The sequence below is a fragment of the Tyto alba genome, unplaced genomic scaffold, assembly GCF_018691265.1.
Source record: "Tyto alba isolate M040663 unplaced genomic scaffold, T.alba_DEE_v4.0 Super-Scaffold_40, whole genome shotgun sequence".
Taxonomy (NCBI): domain Eukaryota; kingdom Metazoa; phylum Chordata; class Aves; order Strigiformes; family Tytonidae; genus Tyto; species Tyto alba.
The window spans coordinates 48,933,815-48,951,802 of record NW_024881316.1 but is presented as its reverse complement, the minus strand read 5'-3'; the positions used below and the strand labels follow the sequence as shown (position 1 = coordinate 48,951,802).

Below are 17,988 nucleotides of genomic sequence, written 5' to 3'. Positions count from 1 at the left end.
CCATTGCAGAACTTCTGCCGAGTTTTGCGTCCTGTCCAGATCTTTACAATGCAAGAAGGTTGATCTGACTCCAAAGCTCGGGTGAAAACCAGCCCCGACTTTGTTGGGTCGTTGCACCTCTGAGCTAAACATCGCATCTTTACTTCTTGATTTTGAATAGCAGCCAAAGCTCAAATCTGGCTCTGGTTTCTCATTAATCGTTTGCACAGTCCCTTTGGAAACAGGTGTCACAAAACAGTACAGTTGCTGAAGGGACTCGCTCTGGCAGCAGAAAAGCTTTAAAAGTGGCTTGACTGTAAATGCAGGACAGTGCTGTGGGCAAAACCTCCGTGCTGCCGTTTTCAGCTTTGGGTAGCCAAAATTAGATGATATTTGAAGATGCTGTACCTAAATCTTTCCTGAGAAGCTGAGATGAAGACCCAGGGTGAGTAGGAGTCTGATAAATTCAAAGCGGTGGCCACTTCACAGGGCATCCGTGAGGCAGAGATGGGCTTCTTCTGCTCTGCCTGGTGGTGCTCGCTCTTCTTTTGTCCTTTATCCATCCACCCACCCACCCATCCACCCACCCACCCATCCATCCATCTCTCCACCCATCCCTCCATCCATCCCTCCATCCATCCCTCCATCCATCCCTCCATCCCTCCCTCCATCCCTCCACCCGTCCACCCATCCATCCCTCCATCCATCCATCCCTCCACCCATCCATCCATCCACCCATCCATCCATCCACCCATCCATCCACCCATCCATCCACCCATCCACCCATCCATCCACCCATCCACCCATCCATCCATCCATCCATCCATCCATCCATCCATCCATCCATCCATCCATCCATCCATCCATCCATCCATCCATCCATCCATCCATCCATCCATCCACCCATCCATCCACCCATCCGGCAAGGCAGGACCTTGCCTGGAAAGCAGATCAGTTTACTATGGACTCGGTCCAACTTCTGCTAATCCTAATGAGAAAGGCACCCACAGACTTGACTGAGATTGGGCTTTCTGAGGAGATGCCATCCTACCAGCAGAGACGCAGCATGACACGTGCTCTTTAGCAGAAGGCTAAATTATGTCTTGGTGTTTTAATGAGTTTGCAAACTTCTCTAGAGGGTGGGATCTGCAATGGGAGGAAAAAAAATGGTGGTCACAAGGCTCCAGGAGAAACGGTGCTGCTGTCAGAAACCCAGCTTGCATTGTTGCTGAGCTGGCAAGAGTGATGACCGATTCCCAACTGGTCCAGGCTGGAATTTACTGGAGGGGCCCTTGCCTATGTCAGAAACCATGAAGGCTGCTCTCAGAGTGGTTTTTGCAATCGCTGCTGATCCTGAAGCCTTCACAAAGCAGCTGAGGGCTGGCGTGCAGGGTGGGTTGCCTGTGCTCTGACAGGGACAGGAGCCGGCCAGAGGTGGGCGGCACTGAATTTCCTAAAGCATTTAACCCCTCACGTAGTAACATCAGATCCTGTAAATGCAACGATGCACTGGGTGATTAATTAGGAAAGGGTTGGAAGTTGGGGCTAATGGCTCTTAATTAAAAAGGTAAAATGCCTGTGTCCCACTGGAGGCATTCAGCAGCCCCCACCAAGGTCTGCTTTGCTGCCCTGCGCCATAGTCTTGTCTTTCTCGTCATATCAGTTTGCCAAAAATGCTCTTCCAGTCCAAAAAGCAACTCTGAGCGGGGCCCAGCTGCCCCATCTAGGGCCACGTCCCCTCTTCCTGGGCCAGCAGACCTGCTCCTCCCGGTGCCAGCTGCAAGAGCCCTTGGGTTTGCTGAAGCCACTTACAGATACAGCCGTGGCGGTGTAGAATAAGTTTTAAATTCTCCTTATTGACAGCGTGTGGACCACTCTTGCCTCCTCTCCTTTCCTGGTTGGCGCATCCAGAGGCTGCCCACAGCGTGTTGGGTTTGATGATGCCTCTGTGGAAGTGGTTTTCTCAAAGCTTGCACTGGCCTCCTGGCATCCAGGTCTTCCTTGGCCTCCTGGGCCAGCGCCTTAGTGCCGTGCCAAACCTCCTGGTTTTTTGACTCTTGTCTTACCAGCTGCCTCCCCCCAGATCGGTGTGTGGAGTGGCCTCATCTCCCATTCCCACTGTGATTCCCGCAACCTCGTTTTTCCAGCAGTTCCCAGTTAGAGGAGATAACCCTGGGAGCACCTGAAGGTAAACGCAAAGGCCGTGCTGCCTTTCGTCATGCCTCTCCACCTCGGGCAGGAGAAGGGGAAGAAATTCCTGCGCCAGCATTGTCTGTGTTTGCTTTTGCCCTCTGCTCCGGGCACTAATTGCATCGCAGCCCTCCGGGGGTGGGAGTGCTGCCGGCTCCCTTCTGGCCCTGCTCCACCGTGGCTTAGAGCTGCATCGTTTGTTCACCTCCCTGCAGTAAATTGTTTGTGGTTTTGATGGATCTTCAGTGAAATATTCTAATGCGTTTTTGTCGAATGTTCTATTTCCCACCCCCCCAGCAGCTATTGACAGATGCAAGCGCTGACACTGGCTTTACAGGGGAGTTTAATCATACCAGCTGTCATACAGATCCCCAATACAAATATTTCCCACTGTTAACGGTCTCAGTGTGGGCTTTTTTTTTGTGTGTGATCAAATGTAATCTTATTTAATGGAGTTTTATTGCTGTGACATCTTATTCTTTTCACCAGGCTGGACTTTATATTTAAATCAAGAGAGATTGTTCAGAGGAGAGCCAGAGAAATGACTGGAGGGATTGAATGGGACGGGAAGCCCAGGATGAGCTGAGTGACTACAGATCAGCCAGGGCTGCCAAAAAGTGTAAAAGTGAAGGAGAAAGGGTCTAGCGAAGCGAGGAAGGGGCAGCCAAGAAGAGGGAGAAATTCGGTCTGATTTTACACATGTCTGGCTGGGGATAAGGGAAATTGCACAGCGAGGGGGTTGGAAGAGTTTCGAGAGAGGGAAGCGTTGCCCAGGAGTTGCGTCCAAGGCAGAAAGCGTGGACGGTTGCAGCAACAATTCAAATCGGGGCAGGAAAAATGCTGCCAAGGGGCCGTGGCCGCTGCGTTCCCAGCCGTGGCCGGCGTTCCGTTACGGCAGAGCCGCCCTCGCGGGGCTTGGGGTGGGCGCTCGGCAGCCCGGCGAGCTGGAGAAGGGCTGGAAGCTGGAGCTGGCGCCGGGGTGAGCAGATGCTTTTGGCTAAGAAAGCAATCCCCCATGGCGGAGGCCGCGAGTGCGCAGCCCCGGCCTCTCAATCTCTTCTCGGGGCACGTCCAGCCGCCGTAACCGTCGCGTCTTCATCTCTTAGGTCGTCCGCACAGAGAAAAACAGCCTGAACAACCGGTTCCTGCCGTGGGATGAGATCGAGACGGAGGCCATCCTGTCCATCGATGACGACGCTCACCTTCGCCACGACGAGATCATGTTTGGGTTCCGGTGAGTGGCTCCCGCACCCGCGGCCTTTGGACCCAAACTGGTGGGTTTTCCGCATCTAGGGTCTGCTCGGGCGCAGCGTGGCCTCGTAACTAAAGCTGGGACCAGATCTGGGAGTAGCACGTGCCCCCCCCCGCCGGCTTTCCAACTGGTTTTCTTGGAGGAGTGATACATGGTAATGAACTGTTCAATGAGTGCGGGCAGGCGGGCTGATTTAAGGTTGTCCAGGCAACCCTGATTCTCACGCTTCCTAACCTCGTCTCTTCGGCTTTTGCTGTGCTGATAATGTTCCCTTTAATGGGTTTGGGGGTGCGTGGCTTCCTCGGGTGGAAGGAAAGTGGAAAACAAATCCAAGCAGCTGTCACTCTCCATCCTTCACGTGCCGTTGGCAAGGCCAGGACGTTCGCAGCCGCGGCGGGACGCGGTGCTCGTGAGCTCACGGTGGGCTGCCGTCCTCTTCGCTCCGCGTGACGTTGGGATGTGACAGCTCTTCGGGGTTTTTTTTTCTGCAGAGCAGGGAAAAGGCAGGTGCTACGCAGAAAAGGCTGGTGCGGGTTGCTCTCGTTCCCGCCCCCCTTTCTGCTCCAGCTTCTACGTTTTCTCTTGACTTTGCCCTGGCAAAAAGCTTCCTGGTTACAGGGCCAAGGGAGAAAATGGTTACACGGGCTCCTGTGCTGGGAGGTTTGTGCAGCTGATCCTCGCTGGCTGCCAGAGCGGTGCCAGGGACGGAGGATGGCACGAGCAGGGGCTGCGATTGCTAATCCGAGAGCAGCTGGCCGCTGGGCGGGAGAGGGGGACCAGCTCTCCACTCGCACCAAAACGGGTTCCCTCATGTTTGGGAGGAAAATTAAAAGACCCAAAACGCCTGGAAACCTGACCAGCTCTCTCCACGAGATGAGAAACGAGGTGTTAAAGTGATGAAAGGAGGGGAGTAGGCGTCAGGACTCCTGGCTTCCCTTCCATCCCCCTTTTGAGACTGTTTATCTGAACTCGGATGTTTTTCCTCCTCTCTGGTCTCTGTTTTCCTTCGTTCATCCACAGCGCCTGGCTGAGGCTTTACCGATTAGCCCTGGAGAGCATCAAATGAAAATTATAAGTGCCGTGTATTACTCTCACTCATATCCCTGCTTACAAACACCTTGTTCCCACGAAGCCTCCTTGTATTAACACATTCAGCCAGGGAAGAGATCCTGTCTCAGCGATTGAGTGAACCTCTGCCTGTAACAACTGTGCTTTGTTGAATCTTTGCTTCGGGCTGTAATTCTCGGGGCCAAAAGCCGCCTCTTGCTCTGTTTGCTGCTCGGGAGTGAGCTGGAGGTGGGTACCCCAAGCAAACCTCTTAGAGGAGCACTCACAAAATGATTCTCTGGAGAAATCCTTGTTTTTGTGGCTGAGCTGGGAAGGCAGAAGTGTCATGTTCATAGGAAAGCGAGATGTGGGAGAAGTGAAAGGGAATGAGTAGTTTCAGCTCTGGCTTTTCGAAACAATCACGCTGGATTGACAGAAACCCCAGCAAACAAGTGCTTGCTGGGAGGATGCTGCTGGCAGTGTTAATTACTTGGTTTTCATTACCAGGTTGTATCAGAGTTTGATTAATTTGAGTAAAGGATATAACAATAGAAACTTCCTTGCTCCTGGCTGTGTCAGTAAGTGAAATGAAAGCTCAGGGCTCTCGGAAACTCGATCTCTTCAGCAGCCTGTGATGACCCTGCAGCCATCGCTTCTGTAGCTCTCCGCGGGAATGGGGGTTGTGGGAGGGAACTCGCATCCACACGAGGGGAAAAAAAAAAAAAAAAAAAATCCAAAAAGGCCACTTTCTGCCCTATTTTGTGGCTGTGAAGAAGGTCAAACCTTTCCGTGTCCGAGAGGCTCCTGCCAGTATTGCAGCTATCCTGTAGGGTTTCTCTCAAGGAGAGCGAGCCTCAAGTGAGAGCAGAACCTCAGGATTTGATGCCCCGTGGCTCGACGGCGAGCGTGTGTTCGGGTGGAGGATGCACTTACAGCCCCTGTGGCTCTTCCCGTAGGGACAGAGCCCGGGACGCTGCTGGGGGATGGTTTGGGATGGAAAGCTGGCAGTTTGGCACTTCAGCTCTTCTGTCTGGAGACACCAGGGTCTTCAGCATCTCTCCTAAAGGGAGCTTGATGTTATCTCGACTTTATGGAGGAGGAAACTGAGCTGGCTTTCCCTGCTTTTACATCTGTCTTTTTTTTTTTTTTTTTTAAGTTTTCCATTCTCTGTGTAATTCCGAAACGAATTTTGGGCCACTGGGCTTTTTTGTTAGTTTTCTTTTAAACCTCCGGAACAGCCCTTATGAGTTAAAAAATCCCTGATTGGTGAGTTAGGAGCACTTTCCCTGTGAATAAGCCAACTCGAATGTGCCCCTAGGAGGGGACTGAGGTGAGCAGCTCAGCTTTGTACCAGGCAGCGCTGGTGCGTGCTCGCAGGCGGTGTTTGGGCGAGCTGACTGAGGGGCGCGGCAGTTGGCACCTAACAGCTTTTAACCTTCAACAAGAGAACGTCAGCAAATTCTGCCCGTCCGCTAAAGCCAAGATTTCTGCATTCAGCCCTTTCCTGCACTACGATAGGAAAGAAATCAGAGTTCTCTCAGGGTAGGACCGTGTTCATGTGTCACTCGGGCAGCTGTTGGTGCCTCCTACCGCCAGTAGAGCTTCGGTGCTGTGGAGGTGGCCAGCTTGCATTGAACAGCCTCCGGAAAAAGATGTCTTTAGCATCTTGGCATTTTCCATATTTTCATTTCTAAACGTCAAATGGACTTTAAAGCAAGGTAACGGCACGTTTTAACAATGTTTACCCTTTTTGCCCAAACTACAGTTGTACGTTGGCTGTTCTTCGGATGAGCAGTCGCCAAATTTTTTTTTTTTATGTGTAGGCACCTCCATCACTCACAACCTCCCCCCTGGCCCCGGCAGCCGGTCCGTTGCCGTCGAGGGCATAGCCCTGTGCGTAGCAGTTCTCAGCCAGAGCCGGGCTCGTGTCTCACTGCAAGGTTTTGCGTTTGCAGTGTCTGGAGAGAGGCGAGGGACCGCATCGTTGGCTTCCCGGGGCGCTACCACGCGTGGGACATCCCCCATCAATCCTGGCTCTACAACTCCAACTACTCTTGCGAGCTCTCGATGGTGCTCACTGGTGCTGCCTTCTTCCACAAGGTGAGCTGTCACCGCCACGACGCCCTCAGCTTTCCCTTCCTCTCAGAGTCGCCAGCGGCGGGATGTTTGGGGGGGTTGTATTTGGGTGGTTTTTTTTTTTTTTTTAAAGAACGTATTTTGGAGCTCACCACTCCTTTTCCCTCCCTTTCTCCAACCTGAAACACGGCCAGCGACTGGTCTGTGTCCCGGCGAGCGGTCTCCTCGAGGTGCAGAGTATTTTGTGCCACGTGAGAAGCACCGTGGCACCGAGGAGGGTGTCGTGACCGAGGGCGAGGCGGGCCACGGTGTTCGCAGTCGCAATCGCGAAAGAACTTATCTCCCCAAAGCAGATAAGCAGGCACTTCTTTATTCCAGCGCTGGGGAACACGGGGGATAACTCCGCCAAAGACGTGTTCCCCGACAGATACAAACCACCACATATTTATACACTTTTTCAGCAGAGTCCTGGTTGCATAATCATGGTTCCATAATCATTTTAACTCAAGATCCATAATCAGTACCCATTGTTTTGATTCAGAGTCCATAACGATTCCTGTAGTGATTAAGGCAAACACCATACTAGTTAATAACGATTCCTGTAGTGATTAAAGCAAACACCATACTAGTTATCTGTTCCTAAGGGCCTCAACATACCTTATATTGTCCTAGCTGCTACAACTCCATTTTAAATCAAGGTCATTTTTTAAGCTAAAATCAAAATAATATTCTAGGATTCAAACTATATTATTAAGGTATTTGCAACAACGGCGTTGCCTGCCCCTGTAGCAGCTTTAACCTTACAGACTCCGAGTGTTGCAAGGAGTAATTTGCGGGGAAGTCGTGGGCTTCTGCAGCTGCCTGGTGGCACGGGCCGGCTGGGAGGCGGCTGGTTTATACTGGGAGGGAGCAGTGCAGAAAGTGCCTCTCTGTGCGGGGGAGGCAGCAGCCGGCAAACGGACCTTGAGAAAAGGGTGAGCTGCTCTTTTCCCCAGGGGACTGTCCTGTCGCGGTGGGAAGGTCACCCACCAGCTACTGCTGCCGTGCTGACTCCGCAGCAGCACAGACAGGAAGGTCTGAAGGGGCTGAAACCATCGTTTCGCGGTTTCTGAAGTTACAGGAGCCTTGGGGCTCGGTCAGGGTGGTGGCTGGGGGGTGGGTTTGCTGCTGCTCTGGCTGCAGCAGATCTCCTGGGTGCAGGATCCGCTCCGCTGTGGGGAGTCTCTCCACTGGCATCCTTGAGCTCTGCTTAGCACCACCGTGAGCGACGTCGTGCCGTTTTATCCCTTCCAGTACTACGCCTACCTGTACTCCTACGTGATGCCACAAGCCATCCGCGACATGGTGGACGAATACATCAACTGCGAGGACATCGCCATGAATTTCCTGGTCTCTCACCTGACGAGAAAACCTCCCATAAAGGTAAAGCATAAAGGAGAAACAGCGGTTTGGTCGATCCCTGTGAAAGGGAAGGGGTGTGTCAGGAGGCTGCTCTGCTCCAGGGCAGATCCTGTGCCATGCAGCCTGCCCTGCCCTTACCAAAACCTGGCCGCACCGCAAGCGTGACCTGCTCGAGGCTCTCAGCACGTCCCCTGTCTGGCCTCGAGGAGATGTAGCACCTCTTCAGAGAGGTGTGAAAATTCACTTAGAAGCAGCCAAGTCCCCGCCGTGGCGAGCGGATGAAGTGGGGATTAATTGACCCCACAGCTCAGACCGGAGGGTTTCCTGGCTCAGCAAAGGCCCTTTTGGGCAGCTGATCCTGAAAAGACAAATTTCCTTCTTCCCATAACATGCGGCGCCAGTAGGCATGATCTCCTTGCTGATTTTGTTTGGCTTTCCAGAGACATTTAGGCTCATCTGCACGCGGAGGGCTGACGGTCCAAACACTGCAGCCCAGCTGACATTTCCTTGCCCTGTGACAACAAACGAATGGCACAGTTTTGAGTGTGGATTTCAGATGCAGATCGTTCTGCTCTTTATCGCTGCTGGCAAACTGCTCTTCACAGCCCTGCAAATGTCTCGCTGTCACAGGCCAGCTGCCTTGGAGATGGGTCTTGGCCATAAATGTGATGGGTGGGTTTTTCTGTGTGGTGGTCTTCCCATCTGGAGCCTACTACAAAGTGGAGGCTCTAGAGTTTGGTGCAGCTGAGAGGAGAATCGGACCAAAACCAAAGGGCAGTGCAAAGGGACGGCCGATTCAAGACAGACAAGGTGGCCCTTAAATCAACGGGCGGCCCCTCAGCACCTCCTGAACACCAGAGCCCCCTCCAAAGATCTTATGCTGGGTGCCTAAAACAGGAGGCGCCCCAAATTGCTGATTCTTCTGTAGCATCTGTGGGCAGCAGGGCCAGGGAGGGGATTCTCCCCCTCTGCTCCGCTCTGGGGAGACCCCCCTGCAGTGCTGGGGCCAGCTCGGGGGCCCCCAACAGCAGAAGGACCCGGAGCTGCTCGAGCGGGGCCAGAGGAGGCCACGGAGATGCTGGGGGGGCTGGAGCAGCTCCCCTGGGGGGCCGGGCTGAGAGAGTTGGGGGGGTTCAGCCTGGAGAAGAGAAGGCTCCGGGGAGCCCTTCGAGCGGCCTCCCAGGGCTTAAAGGGGGGGCAGGAGAGGGGGGGGGGGGGACTCTGGGTCGGGGGGTGGGAGTAGGACGAGGGGGGACGGGTTTAAACTGCGAGAGGGCAGATTTAGGTGAGATCTAAGGCAGAAATTGTTCCCTGTGCGGGGGGTGAGGCGCTGGCCCAGGGTGCCCAGAGCAGCTGTGGCTGCCCCCTCCCTGGAAGGGTTCAAGGCCAGGTTGGACGGGGCTGGGAGCCCCCTGGGCTGGGGGCAGGGGGCCCTGCCCGGGGCAGGGGGGTGGGACTAGGTGATCTTTAAGGTCCCTTCTTACCCAAACCAGTCTGTGATCCTGTCTGTAGCCACTGAAAAGAAAGCAGTTCCTCTCTCAAGGTCTTTTTGTTTTTTTCCTGAAGCAGCTTCTCAAACGTTAAACCAGAAAAAAAGTAACTAAGCATCGGGAGATCATCCCGTCCCCCCTTTAGGCCTCTGCTCTGGCAGAGCTGCGGTGGACCGTGTCCCTCCTCGCCCGGACACCCCCAAGGGGCAGCCGGGGAGAGCCCGGCCAAGTTTGTCCCCGTCTGTGACACGTCACGCAGGCCGGCGAAGCCGCGTCCCCCCGCGCAGCGCCTCGGGCAGGGCGTGTGTGTGTGTGTGTGTGTGTGTGTGTGTGTCCCTGGGCCGGGGGTGCTGCCCCCAGCGTGGCGCTGACCCTCCTCGTCCCTCTCCTCGCAGGTGACCTCCCGCTGGACTTTCCGCTGCCCCGGCTGCCCCCAGGCGCTTTCGCACGACGACTCTCACTTCCACGAGCGACACAAGTGCATCAACTTTTTCGTCAAGGTGTACGGGTACATGCCCCTCCTGTACACCCAGTTCCGCGTGGACTCGGTCCTCTTCAAGACCCGCCTGCCCCACGACAAGACAAAATGCTTCAAGTTCATCTAGAGGCGGGAGGCAGCCGGGCACCCTCAGCTCTCCGAACTTCGGCCGGCGGCAGGTGAGGGCAGGGGGGTGGCTTTTTCTGACGGAGCTGCCAGCGCAAAACGCCTTTTGCTGTTGACTCCGGCCTCCTCCCGCGGAGCAAAAGGGACGTCCTGGAGTGGGACGGGCGCGTTTCCCCCTCCCTTCCCGCTCTCCCCACAGCGACTCGACCGAGCGACAGGGAACGGGATCTCATGGCGTCTGTAAAGACATTCCCTAGGATCGTACACTGAGGAATGGCACGTTGGCTACTGGCTCTGCCCCTTCGCTAGCCAAGGGCAACCATTCTTTTTAATTATAATTATTGTTATTTAAAATGAAAGTGTTTTAGATTTGCCGCGTGAGGCTTTTTTTTTTTTTTTTTTTTTTTTCTCTCTCTCTTTTTTCCCCCCTCCCTTTTCTTTTTTTCCACCCCCCTACCCACCCTTTGTTTCCCCTCTGGACCTGCCTGCCCACCCGAGGGGGACCGTAGCAAGGCCAGGTTGGAGGGTTTGACTGCAGAGAGGTTATTCCCAGCATCGAGGCAGCTCCGCTCTCCGCTGTTCTCCCGCGGGGCAGCCTTTCTCCTCCCCTCCCGCCCGCCACGTCCCGGCTCGTTTTGCCCCGTGGCTACTACTGAGGACTTTCAGGTATCGGCTGGTGACGAGCTCTTTCCCCTGCTCTGCTCACCACCAAGCCCTGCCCTCGCAGAGGAAGAGTTTGGCCCCGGAGGGTCCTTCCCCGGCTCCCAGCCCCACGCTGGTCCCGTGCCGCGGCCCTGGGGGAGTTTGGTTGCTGCTGGTCCCGTCCTGGGTGTCCTCTCCCACCCCACGCCGCTAAACCTCGGAAAGCTGGGGGGCGTGGTGGGGGTTTGGGGATGATCCAGCTGCAGCAGCACCAGAGGCAGCTGTGAGAGCCTCTGTGTCTGGCCCGGCCTCTTCACAAGCGCTTTGGGACTTTTCCTCCTGCCCTTCGGGGCCTTGTTCGCCGGCCCTTGGAGATCTGCTCCCGTAGCACCCCGCGATCGCCTACGCGAGCCTTTGCTGAGCAAATCCACCTCTTCCCCCAAGGCATCCAAGCGCGGGCGCAGTCTGCGAGCCCCTTCGCGGTGCCTGGTCCCTGCCCCGCGCCGGCACGACGGGAGTCGGGACGTCGTGGACCTTCTCTTGGGATCGCGTCACGGTTTGCAGAGCGGAGGTGGGAGAAGGCACCCAACCCTGAATCCGCGCAGCCGAGGCGAAGCGCCGGCCCAGCCCCGGGGCTGCACCGTGGGCCGCGTCCCCCCGGCCCACGGCGGGTTTGCCCCGTGGGCCTCCGCGTAACTGCCTTAACCCCCGTCCCCTCCGCACTCGGGCTCTGGCTTCGGGCTGCGTCCGGAGGTTAATCCCGCCGAGAGCTGGGAGACGCCGCCGGCATCGCGCTCGCGGGGCTGGTTTGGGAGCTGGTTTCTCTCCCTCTCCTCCAGCAGCGAAACGCCGTTGCGTCCGTGCCACCGCCCGGCCCCCGCTGCTCCGTTCTGCTTCGCCCCCGGCCTGTAACAAGAGGGAAGGGACACGGGCTGCCCTCTCCCGCGTGACGTTCTCCCTCAGGGCGTCCCAGAAGTTTAAGGGCAGCCCGGAGAAGCTCTCGCTGGGTGGACGGGAAGGTGAAACTTGTCCCCGCTTGTGCTGGCCCGACGCCCAACCGTCCCAGCACCCCGCGGCAGAAGGATGTTACCGCCCAGTTGTGTCGTCGGCGTGTCCCAGAGGAGGAGCGGGGATGGTCTGCGGGCAGCTCCTGGGCTCGCTGGTGAGGTCAGCCCCGCCTGCACCCCTCCCCTGCCGCCTGCACCACGTTTTTGGGGGGGTTCAGCGGCCTCTCCAGCCAGTTTTTCACTGTCCGCCCCACGGATGGAGGTCACCAGCACTTGCTCCATGATAAAGGGAAGGGGCAGCCCATCCCCGGCAGAGACGGCAGCTCGTGCCTTCACCAGCGCTACCGACCGCAGCGAAATAAGGATCAAGGTATCTTTTCCTCTCCATAGTTCTTCTCCTTTCCGCTTTTTCATTGCGTTAACATCAGGTGCTCGGGACGGAGCATGCGACGGCTCACAGTCTCCTTAAAAACGCGACCGGAGACTCCTGCGAGGCCCCAAAACGCCTGGAAGGATTTTTTTTCTGCCCCTGCTCAGAGTGGAACCGTGGCGCTTGGCAGCGGCTGCACCAGCTTCAGCATCCCCGAGGGGCCTGCCGCCCCGCTGCCGCCCGGCTTGAATTCTCCCCTCGTTAATAGGTGGTTCGTTAGCGGCGGTGCCGTCGCTCCCGTGCAGCACCGGTCGCTGGTGTCAGCAGCTCGGCCCTCCCCGGCCCGCTGCCCGCACGGCAGGGCTCAGGCGGGAGGAAGGACCGATGCAGGCGTGGATTGCACTTTATATAGAGATACACACTCCTCAGCAAGTTATTTTCAAAAAAGCTTAAGGGAAATTTTATTATTCCTGGTGAGAGAGTGTAATACGGGGAGCTTGGAAAAACAGGGACGTGGCGTGAAGTATTGCGCGTCGGGGGGGCTCAGGGTTTGCTGAGCCTCGCTGCGTGGCTGCGGTCGGAGCTGGTGGTGAAGGTGGGGGGTTTCTTCCCTTCCGTCGGTGCGTTTCGGTTCCAGGCCGGTAGAAAGGCAGGGAGCAGCGCTGGAGAGCCGAATCGTTCTTCTTCCCAAGGCTCTTAACGTGCTCAACTCTTGCCCAAAGCGTTGGTGTTTATTTGTTTTTTTGGTTTTTTTTTTGGAGGATCCCCGGTGCTGCGGGGGCCGGGCTCGGCGTGCCGTGGCTGAGCAGGGAGAGGCTGCGTGGGTCCTGGGGTGGGGGGGGTTCTCCCTGCTGAGACCCCCCCCCGGAGCAGGGGGGTCCGGGGGTGAAGGGGCAGCCGGGTGCTGCGGGTCACTGATGGCAGCTGCTCGCTCCGGGGTGACGCCTTGGGCGGCGGCAGCGTTGGGGGGGGGGGGGGGAAGGGGGTGCCACAAGGAAACGAAACGCCAGCGAGCGCCGGGCCGGGCGCTCTCCCTCCCAGCCCTCTGCTGCTGCAGCGGCTCTTTGCCCAAATCCTCCCAAATAGCCACCAAAACCCCTCCGGAGCACCAACTCACACTCCGACTCCGGAGACATCCCAGGATCTGAGCTGTCCTTACGCTTCCCTCCAGCAGCTGGGAGGAGAGGGGCCTTTCCGACGAGGGATCCAGCCCGTGCCACCGTCCCGAACATCCTCCTCCGCTACCCCGCCGCTCCCCCGGGATTTCCGGGGGGCCCCGGGGTAACCCCGAAGCTCAGGTTAGGTTGTACGATTCGTCCCAGCTCCAGCACGGAGCAGCCTGGCGCCCACGGGCTCGGCCCCGAGGGGACGGGAAGGTTTTCCCGGCGGCTGCACCTTTCCCAAGGGAAAAGCCTCTTCCCCTTTCCAATGTTTCTGCTGCTTCACCCAGGACCGGGGGCTGCGGGTGCCGGGTGCGGAGCGAGGTCTTTTTTTTCACATTCGCTGTAAATAGCATCGTCCGCGGTGACACGGACCCACCCCCCCACCCCCCCCCCCCCGTTCATGTCGCACAGCCCCTGCCCTCCCCCCGCGCCCTGGTTGTGCTAACTGCTCCGTGAGCACCAGGTTTAAAAAAAAAAAAAAAAACAAAAAAACAAAAAAACCACAAAAACCGAGAGAAAAGAAACTCCTTCAACACGAGCACAATGTTGAGGTTTGTTTTTTTTTTTTTTTTTTTGTAAAAGGATCCAATAAATGGAGAGTTTAACTTGAGGGCGTCTCCGTGCCTGCTTTGCTGGGGGCTGGGAGAGAGGGGTTGGGGCTGGGACGGGGCTTTGCCGTGGCAGTGCTGCTCCGTGGCCCTGGGGCACCCCGAAAACAAGCATCTCCCCAGGTTTGTGTTTCCCGAGGGAGCTGGATTGAAATGGTGGAAACCCTTCAGGAGCAGCAGCTGATGCTAAAACCAGTTGTAGCCATCAGTGGGCTCGTGGCTGGGCCAGAAGAACCCCCCGGTCCAGCCCTAGGGGGACGTCACATTCCGGCTGCCAGGGTGACCCGGGGCTGCTGGTGGCATCGGGGACACCCAGCCAGGACAGCAGGTCCGGGGGAGGCTGGAAACCCTTCGATTTCTGCATCCCCAGTCGGAATCAGCCACGGGCAGGAGGCGGAGGCCGATAAACCAGCCGGATCCGTGTGATTTCTAACGGGATTTCCACCAGCTTCAAACCCGCGGGGAGGAGCAGAGGGGAGGAATCCACAGGCCGTGGGCTCCCCCTTGCATGTGGGGCTGGAAATCCCGCAGGATTTCCTCCACCGCAGCTGGATTTCCTTTCTGCTGCTTTTTTTTTTTTTCCCGTTCCCCCTCAGCAGCCGTTTCCTCCGCGGTTCTTTGGTCACCTCTGTGTCACCTTGCTGCTGTCCCCCTGGGAAACGTGCCCTTTATTTTCCCTACTGCCTCCGGGGAAAGGCTTTGCCCTACCGGGACTGCTCGTGCTTGGTTTTATTTCCAGAAGGGGTTTCAGGAAAAACCCCAAATTATTTTCATCCTGGAAAGGAGGTGGGTGCTCTGCCCAGGACCTGCCTCCCAAATTCTTTGGGGTTTGGCCCCAGAATCTTGGGGGGGGGGGGGGGGGGGGGGGGGGGGGGGGGGGGGGGGGGGGGGTGTCGCTGCTTTGGGGGTCCAGCTCCCCGATGAGCCCAGCAGCATCTTGGGCGCTGGCTCCACCGGAGCAGATTCGCTCGTGGGGCTTTGCCAGCCCTTATGCAGCGGATAAAAAAAAAAAAAAATTCTTCTGTTAAAGCAAATGATTATTAGAGCTGTAACCGCTGTGACTGACCTTGTGAGCCGAGCCGCCGCACCCCGGCTCCTGTTTGGTTTTGTTTTATTTTTTTCCCCCCTCTGTGAGGGTTTGTACTTTGGGATGGGGGAAGAGGAGCGGGATAAATCCCCCTAGTCATTCATTCCCTTCTACCAGGAGGGAGGGCAGGCGGGAGGTGCTTTACGCTCCACTCCTCTACACTAAAAAGCACCCTCAATTTTCCCTTCCTGATGACACATTCCTTGATAAAAAGCCATTTCACTGAAATTGCTCCCCATGTTTCCGTCCTGCTCGGCAACACCGGAAAAACCACCCGCTCCAGCGAGAGCCCAGGGAAGGGACCTGCAGCCACGGGCGCGGACACTCGCCCCCTCCCACAGCCCTGCCTTATGCCCCCGCCACGCTGGGACAGGCAGGGAGAGGGGAAATTACTGGTTGATTTTGTTTTTTTTTTTTTTTTCCCCACCTGGAAACGCAGAACAGCAGCAGCAGCACAAAGCCGAGGTCACACTGGGCCCGTCGGTCCCAGGGCAGGTAGATGAATCGCTTCGCCACCCACGGGCCAGGGCAGCCAACGTTCCCCAGCATCTCTTTCCTGTTTAAAACAAATACAAAGAGGCTTAAAATCAAGTGTGTGGCGTTGTGGGGAGCGGGACAGGTGCTGTGGGGGCATTTTAAATCCCTAAATCCATGCAGTTTTTCAGAGCGGGTCGCTGGGCCCGTGCTAAGCGATGTGCAGGCTGTGTGGGATTTACGGCTCCGTCTTGCTGCCCGCGATGGACCATGAAAGGCTTTTGGGATGAAAAATAGGTTTGTTTGGTTTGGGTTTTTTTTTTGTTCTCTCTAGTGTTTCAAGAAGTTGTTCTGGAGTTGGGCTGAAAAGCAAAGGGCTGCTGCGTTCCTGTGGGTGCCCAGCGCACAGTGAGGGTCACCCATCAGCCGCCTCGCGCCAGGGGTCCTGCTTTTACCCCCAGGGCTGCGGCACTCGGCTGCAGTGGGGATAAATACAAAGCTGGAATGGGACGGAACGGAACGGAACGGAATAGAATAGAATAGAATAGAATAGAATAGAATAGAATAGAATAGAATAGAATAGAATAGAATAGAATAGAATAGAATAGAATAGAATAGAATAGAATAGAATAGGACAGGACAGGACAGGACAGGACAGGATAGGCTGGACTGGAATTTAGAATAGAATAGAATAGAATTTAGAATAGAATAGAATAGAATAGAATAGAATAGACTGGACTGGAATGGAATAGAATTTAGAATAGAAAAGAATAGAATAGAATAGAATTTAGAATAGAATAGAAAGAATAGAATAGAATAGAATAGAACAGAATAGAATAGAATAGAATAGAATAGAATAGAATAGAATAGAATAGAATAGGATAGGATAGGATAGGATAGACTGCAATGGAATAGAATTTAGACTAGACTAGAACAGAACAGAATAGGATAGACTGGACTGGAATGGAATAGAATAGAAAATAGAATAGAATAGAATAGAATGGAATGGAATGGAATATAATTTAGAACAGAATAGAATAGAATAGAATAGAATAGAATAGAATAGAATAGAATAGAATAGAATAGAATAGAATAGAATAGAATAGAATAGGACAGGACAGGACAGGACAGGACAGGACAGGATAGGCTGGACTGGAATTTAGAATAGAATAGAATAGAATTTAGAATAGAATAGAATAGAATAGAATAGAATAGAATAGACTGGACTGGAATGGAATAGAATTTAGAATAGAAAAGAATAGAATAGAATAGAATTTAGAATAGAATAGAAAGAATAGAATAGAATAGAATAGAACAGAATAGAATAGAATAGAATAGAATAGAATAGAATAGAATAGAATAGAATAGAATAGAATAGGATAGGATAGGATAGGATAGGATAGACTGCAATGGAATAGAATTTAGACTAGACTAGAACAGAACAGAATAGGATAGACTGGACTGGAATGGAATAGAATAGAAAATAGAATAGAATAGAATAGAATGGAATGGAATGGAATATAATTTAGAACAGAATAGAATAGAATAGAATAGAATAGAATAGAATAGAATAGAATAGAATAGAATAGAATAGAATAGAATAGAATAGAATAGAATAGAATAGAATAGATTTCAGTTGGAAGGGACCCACCAGGCTCATCGAGCCCAACAGCCCAACAACAGCCCAGCAGGGCTGACCGAAAGTTGCAGCGTGTTGTTAAGGGCCTCGGGAGCTGCGACTGAGGCTCAAAATAGTAAATATTAAGCGCAGTCAGGGGGAAATGAGCAGTTATTAGGCAGGCAATTAATGAAAGACCTATGCTGCGCTCAGTGTTGTGCCTGCAAGGGAAGGATAATTGTCACCCTTCATTTGAGCCCACTAAGTAATTTAATGTAGGTAAAAAAAAAAAAAAAAAAATAAAACAACTCTCGTTCAAGCGTCACTAGTCCTTGGGAAGGGCTCCCTGGAGCCCAGCCCTGCCTGGGGATATGCAGCGAGTCCTGAGGCAGAAAACCAACAGCATTTTGGATTTTTTTTTTTTTTTTCCCTCCTTCAAGAATAAAAAAAGAGAAATGAGGTGTAACCCCTCTTCCTACCGCCTTGGTTTTAAAGCCCCTTGGCTGCTTTTCTCACAGGCATTTCTCAGCAGAGTGCCCCGCTCGCTTGTGTAGCTGGTTTTTAAGCTCTCGCCCTGCATGTTTTGCTGCCAACGTGGTGATTAGAATAATAAAAATAGACCAGTGGTGATGTCTTTGCGTGTGGTTGGGCTTCTCCGTGCAGCGACATGGGGCTGCTTTGCTCCATCTCTCACCCTTGTTGTTACCCAGTATCCATTAATGTCAAGACAATTATAATAATAATGCAAAGTTTTACCGAGAGGGAGGCCAGCGTTGGCACTTTTGGTTATTGCTGCAGTAGGAACTGGCTGGTTTAGAAGTTTTTCTCACCAGGCAGATCGTGCTCCCCCCACGGCTTGGCTGAACCACACGGAATGATGTTCTGCCTCAGGACATTTGCTGCCACAACTTTAATTATCCACAGCAGCCCGGTCTCACCACACTTGAGATGGAGCTGTTGCCCCTCTGTGCGCTCAGGGG

General features: G+C 54.3%; 1 protein-coding gene and 1 long non-coding RNA gene across 6 annotated transcripts in view; both read left to right on the top strand.

The window, feature by feature from the left end:
* Positions 1-10,413, top strand: part of EXTL3 (exostosin like glycosyltransferase 3) — a 156,184-nt gene extending 145,771 nt beyond the window's left edge. For all 5 annotated transcript variants that reach the window (XM_042803612.1, XM_032997582.2, XM_032997581.2 and 2 more), the window contains 4 exons: positions 3,276-3,403; positions 6,424-6,568; positions 7,838-7,966; positions 9,831-10,413. In XM_042803612.1, coding sequence (XP_042659546.1) covers positions 3,276-3,403; positions 6,424-6,568; positions 7,838-7,966; positions 9,831-10,040 — 612 coding nt within the window. In that variant the 3' untranslated portion in view covers positions 10,041-10,413. The remainder of the gene's footprint in view (positions 1-3,275; positions 3,404-6,423; positions 6,569-7,837; positions 7,967-9,830) is intronic.
* A 16-nt stretch (positions 10,414-10,429) lies between these two features.
* On the top strand, positions 10,430-13,831 carry LOC122154534. The gene is made up of 2 exons (XR_006166524.1): positions 10,430-12,058; positions 13,230-13,831. It is a non-coding gene; the product is annotated as an uncharacterized LOC122154534 (long non-coding RNA).
* The last annotated feature ends 4,157 nt before the right edge of the window (positions 13,832-17,988 follow it).